The sequence below is a fragment of the Penaeus vannamei genome, chromosome 15, assembly GCF_042767895.1.
Source record: "Penaeus vannamei isolate JL-2024 chromosome 15, ASM4276789v1, whole genome shotgun sequence".
NCBI lineage: Eukaryota > Metazoa > Arthropoda > Malacostraca > Decapoda > Penaeidae > Penaeus > Penaeus vannamei.
Genome location: NC_091563.1, coordinates 20,991,191 through 20,998,485, shown reverse-complemented (window position 1 = coordinate 20,998,485; position 7,295 = coordinate 20,991,191). Strand labels below are relative to the sequence as shown.

Genomic DNA, 7,295 nt, shown 5'->3' with positions numbered 1-7,295 from the left:
AATTTTTATTTCTCTTTCGCAGTGTTGTTCTTAATCTGCATTTTTTTACACACTTTAGACGCGTTTCTTCTTTCGATTCTTCTCATTTACACGTTTCACTTTTCTTCGTTCTTTTCTTCTGTTCTGTTTGCTATAGCTATTTATTGCCCACTTTTTATCTCGCATATTTATCGCACATCTGACGTATAGTTTCACTTTTTCTCATTTTCCTTTATGTTCTAATGATAGGGTCGATTCTCGTCGTTTTCCTTCAAACTTTTATCTTCTACTTTCGCTTTTTCTCACCTCCCCGCATTCTTTCTTTTAGATTGATTTATGTGTTCGAATTTACATATTGCACACATTTATTTACTCAAGGTATACACAGACATTAATTGATATTGAATTTCACAGACATATTGATGTACACATAACTATATACGTATATTTTACATAGGAGATATGGCTTGTTTGGACGGCCGACACTGAAATAGGGAAGAATGGAATTTTTATTGACTTGTCATGAGTTGCACACGGCTTACACCAATTCGCAAAGTACAAACCCATAAAAATACACAAGAAGGAAAACGTGATTGCAGCCGGCGAGCTTGTTATTTTTTGCCCGAGTGCTTTCCATGTCTTTCAGGCCCGGGCAGGGTTGCAATCAGAGGGAGTAATTTTTGGCACCCTTCTGCAGATTCGAACTCGCGATCGTGAGTTTCGAATCTGGCGCCCTTACCCTCTCGGCCACGGTATTGAGGGGCAAGACATTGGGATTGGGAGAGGCATTTATGCAACATTTGTGTATACGCTTATTTGTGTGTGTGTACATGTGTTTATGTGTGTGCGTGTGTATGTGTAGACACTAGCATGACAATGATAAAAAATGTAAAATAATGCCAGTCTGAAAGACATGGAGAGCGCCCGGGTGGAATAAACCCAAGCAGTCAGTTTTCCCCTGGTATGGATTTATGTGTGTATGTGTTTGTATTTATGTTTGTACTTATCGGTCAATAAAAATTCCACCATTTTTCATGTTTTAGTGTAGGACGTCAAATCAATCCCTCATTCTGTATTTCCCTTTCGCTAAAATAGCTTATTTTGGAGATAAATATTTGCGAGGTATGGTCTATAAGCAGATGGCTCGTCAGCCACCTTTCCCGATGTAGGAATTGTGATAACGAAGTGACTTTTAACTAATTCGGTACTTTTCTGTGCTAATGATCTAAATCAATTATTAATTTTCCGAATCTAAATCTGATGTTCTAACCACTCGGCTACCACGCCCTCGATGGATGATGCAGAAATTCTTAAATGTTGCCGAGACCCATCCTCCGCTGTCGCCTTTAGAGAGAGAGAGAGAGAAGGGGGGAGGGCGAGGGAGGGATGGGAGAAAATATTAATAATTATGAAGATAATGATGATGATAACAAGAGTAATAATAATGACAACACTGATGACGATAATGATAACGATAATACTCAAAACAAATGACAATAACAATAATAATAACGATTATTAAATAATAATATTATTAAAGGACAATAGTAATAATGTTAATAATGATTACACTCATAGCACTGATTAAAGGAATCAAGAGTAATGATTATAAAAATCAAATTATGATAATGATGGAAATAATAATAATAGACATAATGGTATAATAGTAATGATAACTATATCATCAACAATAACGATAGAAGTAATAATTACAGTAATGATAGGAATGATAATTGTAATAATAATAAAGATAAATATAAAAACACCAATAAGAATTATAATAATGATCATGCGAGAGAGAGAGAGAGAGGGGGGGGGAGAAGCAAAAAAAAAAAAAAAAAAAAATGCAGAGAAGTAGAGAAACACTGCCAAACACAGATTCATTTTGCTGAAAAGAAACAATGATAATGGAAATAAATGTGAACACAGTATCTATTCCCAAAGGAAACAATAAAATCTAGTCCATATAAGTTTCTTCTTCAACACTATAAAATATTTATCGTAAGCAAAGAGGGAGAGGCACATACACGCAGGTAGAGAGAGAGAGAGATCTAGAAAAAGAAAGAGGAGTAGAGAGAGCGAGGAGCGGGAGAGAGGCGTTAGACAAAAAAAGATACCGAGACAGGCAAAGAAAAGAGAATGAGATACATGTATTTTATATATAGAGAGAAAGGTGGAGAATTTGAGAGAGAACTCCAAGGGAATTAGACACGAATAAAAAACGAACGAATGTCGCTAGTCAATCAACTAAACAGGGATAACGCTAAGTAGGTTTAATCATAATGAATATTCTTATTGCCAATAAAATACATTACAACCAATATATTCATGAAGTCCATATATATAAACAATTATAGTCATCATGAACAAGAATAAAATCATTAACTAAAGAAACGCACATACTTGTACACATTAAGATTCGTAATTACTGCATTAGGCATTGAGAGTTCTACTCGTGTTGAAATAAAACAATCTTATTTGTAAGCCTACATCTCATATTCATAGCACACTAGTTTATTCGAAAAACAATAATTTACATGATAATAACAATCTTTACATACCAATAATGATAATGGTATTTGTTATGTTAATTATCAAAACAAAAACAATTATAATAATGATAGTAATAATATTGACAACGAAAATAATAACGGTAATAGTTAATATATATTAAATAATAGATATATTAAATAATGATAATAATGGTTATGATAACTGCAATGACACATTCTAAAAATTGTAATAAAAGTAGGAACAATGAACAAACGCCACCAATGATAAGAATAATATAACAATAATAATGATTTAGTTACCGATAAGAAAAGGATAATGTTGATAATAACTATGATAATAATGATAAGAAAGAGGATTGATCATGATAACAACAATTCTGAAAAATAATTTTAAAAAATGTTATTGCGTTGTGTAATCTTTCTCACTTTCTGCTCTTCTAATTGTAGTAATAACAATAACAGTAATGAAGGTTTTAAAAATATAATAACAAGAGATGTTAACAAAAGGTCTTAAGGTTAAAAACACACAATAACAATATGTAACTTAAAACTTTTAGTTGTTGTCTCCGCCGGGAATCGAACCCGGTCTTTCCGCTTTAGAGGCGGCTGCGGTACCGTTACATCACAGAGACTTGGAGATGTAAATTTTAGTACTTTAGTACTTTAGTAAGGGCCGTACCATAAAAGTTTCGCCTGGCGAAGCATCGTCAGGCGATTGCCTGCCCTTTCCGAGCGTACCACGAAACAACACTTTCGTCAGGCGATCCTTAGCCCGTATTTCCGCTTGATAGAACATCGGTAACTTTGAATTTGTTTACCTAGTCGCACGCGGGAAATTTGAATTTGTTTACCTAGTCGCACGTGTCACCATGGCTTTCGCAGGTACATCAAAGAGAGTTACCCCTGTTTCTGCCTCGGATAAAGACATTTTGCTTGATTTAGTCAAAGAGCATTATGATGTTATTGGTGACAAAGCAACAAGTCACACAATAGTTGCAAAAAAAAAAAAAAAAAAAAAAAACACAAGGTTTGGCAGGAAATCGCCGAAAGCTTTAATAACAAAACTGGGTGCATGAGAACTCCCCAGCAAGTGAGAAAAATCTGGGAAAACATCAGAAATAAGTATGTTTACACGCAACATGATTTTTTATACGCAATCATGACACAAAAATTAATTGCATTGAATCAGGTCATAACTAACCAAGTAGACTCTACCATTGGCATGAAGGTCAAATCATAAAATAATGTCGGTTTCTCATTCCTTTTCAGAGCTAAGAATATGCAAAATTTAAATTTGAAAAAAAATAAAATAAAATAAAACTGGTGGTGGGCCACCGCCTGCACCAACAGATGAAGACACCACAGGCGTTCTTATGATCATTCAAGAGGAACTAGATCCCCTTCATAATGAGTGGGATTTGGATGCAGGCCTACATGAGCAAGGTGATAAGATTAATAAATCATCAAAGATTTGTGTACATGACATAGTCAGAAATAATGAATTGTATATCATAATTTTTTTTTTTTTTTTTTTTTTTTTTTTTTTTTTTTTTTTTTTAGACAACTCCCAAGCTAGAAATCTTTCTTTTACTTCAAAGACGACTGATGTAGGCGAAACCAGCTACGTAACCTCAAGTGAAGTAATCTGCTGCAGTGACATTGATGATACTGAATTAGAACTGATTAGTGGACCCATTGGGAAATCAACAGAAAAAGGAAAGCCCATCCATAAGAAACTAAGGGCAAAAACTGAAAAACAGAAATCCCAAATTCAAATCTCAAGTGCTATTGAAAATTATTATAAACAGAAGATGGAGTTAGAAACTCAGTTAAGCAAACGAACACTAGCAGCATTTGGAAGAATGCCATCAAGATAAAATGCACATGCTTAGGCTAAATGAATGTTTTGGGAGAAGAAACTGAAGGAGCTGGACTCTTAAATCATTAAAGGCTCTCATCCTGGCACTAGGATTATGTATCCATGTTTTGCTATCTTTTTTCATTAATATAAGTTTTCACTTTTCTTTGTATCACTCAAATTTGGTTTTGGATGAATGCTGTATTTTAAGGTTATTTATTAACTATAAATAGTTCATGACATACACCTTACTTTATTTACTTTTATACCATCATACTTAAAATATTTGACAATGTACTTGCAATAAGCAGAAAGTGTTATTTTGATAAAGGAAACTATCAATTTTCATGTTTTTATTAACCATTATATTCAAGATACAATGAATTATGCATATCAAAGACATGGACATTATCATGAGGAATAGTATAATGAACACTCAAAATAAATGGTTAATGGTTAATGTTTAAGATAAATGTGCTAGACATCTAAGGTCATATAGCACTATAGGAAAGTATAGTAAAGAGGGATGTCAGGTGACAGTTGTTATGTGTCAACTATCTAGAATAGTGTTGAGAGGTTGAGGATGAGGGAAAAGATTATGGTGGTTTAGGTAAGGGAGTTAGATCAAGTGAAGGATATTTATGTGTCTGAGGAAGGAGAACAGGTTGTCGAGGCAGAAGCAATGGGATGGGATGGGGAGAAGTAGACTGAAATCACTATGTGATCCAGCGGCGAAGAAAGATGCGAATAGCTGTGCACGGGACAGAAGTTTGTATGGGAGGTATGACATAAGGTGTTTTATGATGGATAAATATAGACGAGACATAAAGGGAGTGTGGGGAAGAGATAAAATGGTAATTAGGAATTGGAATAGGAGGGTGTGTGAGGAAAGTCTCTTGGAGGCAGATAATAGATGGATTATAAGAAGCAAGGATATGACGTAGGTCTGATCTATGAGAGCGGAAACCGCGAATATTCCAATATAGGAGAGCTATATCCTAGTTGATTTATGAATGATAACACATTTACGTGTTGGGGAATTTGAAGGGGAAGGAGCTAGGGGGTGTAAGGGTGGGATATTAGGAGGTAGGGAGTCTGGAGAAGTCTGGTGCCATGAGTGATTCTCGTGTGTATCCTGGAGGGAGTGCAAAGGATAGAGGGGATGGAGGGAGGGAGAATATGCCTATAGTTGGGGTTGAAGGGGGTGGGTTGTGTTGGGAGGGAGTAGATGTGTGGGGAGTGTTAGTGTTAGGAGGATGAATATCAGAAGGATGGATAGTTGGAGTTGAAGGGGATGTGTTGTCTTGGGAGGGATTAGGAGGAAAGGGTGTAGGGGTGCTGTAAGAGGGGGATGCATATCAGGAGGATGGGTATTGGGAGGATGGATATCAGTGGTGGTTGGGATTGAGGGGGTTAGGTTGTGTTGGGAGGGAGTAGGAGGAAGGGGTGTAGGGGGAATATTAGTAGGAGGGTTATGAATATCGGAAACCACTTCAAGTGTGGAAGGAGCACGAGTTATGGGATTTTGTGTCTCAAGCATATAGCTTTGAATGTCATCCATTGTTTCTGCAGTGGAGTTTGTTGGAGAGTTTTGTGAGAAGGTAATTGTTTCTGCAATGGAATTGGTTGGAGAGTTTTGTGGAATAAAGGTTTTCTTATGAGGGGGGGAAGAGGAGACTGGTGTCTCAGGAACAAAGGTATAGGTAGGTGGAGGTGATTGTGCTGTAGGGGAAGAAGGGTTAGAACGTTTAGTCTGTCTACTGCGGGTAGTGCGGGGAGGGAGAGGGGTTGGTGTTGGGGCTGTAGTTGATATAGGAGCTGTGGTTGAGATTGGGGTGTCTGGGTTTAGCGTGGCAAAGGAATTGGTCTGAGGGATGTAGAATGTAGAAGTGGAAATGGGGACATTTTTGGGTGGAGGGGGAAGGGCTGAGCGGACGATGTTGCTAGAATATGGAGTATGAGAGAAACCTTGTCGACGTGCTTCCTGTCTGGCTTCACGTAAAGTGAGACCATTTTTGTATCTGAGAGTTGCTACCTCAGATTCAAATTTGTAAGTGGGACAGCCTCTATAAAATACATTATGGGGGCCGCCGCAGTTAGCACATGTTCGTGTTTGTGCTGAGCAGTTTGATCGATTATGACCAGGTTGGGCACATATGGGGCATCGGTCTGTGGAACGGCAATGTTTGGCAGGATGTCCAAAGCGCCAACAGTTTTAACATTGACGTGGAGGGGGTTGGTATGGTCGAACAGGGAGGGATTGTCCACCAATGTAGATACGTAAGGGAAGGTCATGAGTACAGAAGGTAATTTTGGCAATATTGGTTGGATTCTTTCGTTGACCTTTAGGAGGAATGGTGTAGCAATGTACTGATTTCACATCTTGGTCTTTGAGGCATCCTAATAAGTCTTCTCCACAGTCTGACCAATCTTTGGTATCGACTGGGCAGTTTGCTGGGGAAAGAGAGACAGTTCCGGTACAGGTATTAAGGGTTGGATGAGGTTCTGCAGGAATGGGGTTGCCAGAATGATCAGTTAAATTTGACAGTGCTATAGATTCAGTTTCTGATCTGACTGTTACCAGACGGGAGCGATCGCGTCTGGTATAGAAAGGGACTCTACCTACTTGTTTTTGGAGGCATTGTTGAAAGAGAAGAGTGTTGCCTGAGTAAGGAGCTGTAGCAGGGATCACGAAAAATCGGTCCCATTTAGCTGGGTTAAACAGAGTATTTAAGATATCTGTAGGGTTGGTGGTGGTGAATAGTCGGGGACGTGTGGAAGAGGGAGTATTACGGAATGATGGAGAATAAGGTTGCAAAGTAGTAATAAGGGAGGATTGGTTGTTTGATGAAGGTTGCAGGGGTGGAGTTGAATTTGAGGAAGTTGGGTGGGTAGGAATGTCTTCTGGAGATTGATTCTCTGTTTGGGTGGGTAATGCACTAGTA

General features: G+C 37.7%; 1 protein-coding gene across 2 annotated transcripts in view; it reads left to right on the top strand.

Annotated features, from left to right (window-relative positions):
• The window catches only part of LOC138864204 (uncharacterized), a 7,327-nt gene extending 2,656 nt beyond the window's left edge, over positions 1 to 4,671 (top strand). Inside the window, exons 1-2 of one of the 2 annotated variants that reach the window (XR_011399091.1) lie at positions 1 to 3,935; positions 4,053 to 4,671. The exon at positions 1 to 3,935 is cut by the window's left edge and continues 2,656 nt beyond it. Coding sequence is in view for 1 of the 2 variants with exons in the window: in XM_070130538.1 (XP_069986639.1) it covers positions 3,900 to 3,935; positions 4,091 to 4,369 (315 nt within the window). In the remaining variant the exon portion in view is untranslated. The remainder of the gene's footprint in view (positions 3,936 to 4,052) is intronic. The other variant, XM_070130538.1, reaches the window with a different exon arrangement.
• The last annotated feature ends 2,624 nt before the right edge of the window (positions 4,672 to 7,295 follow it).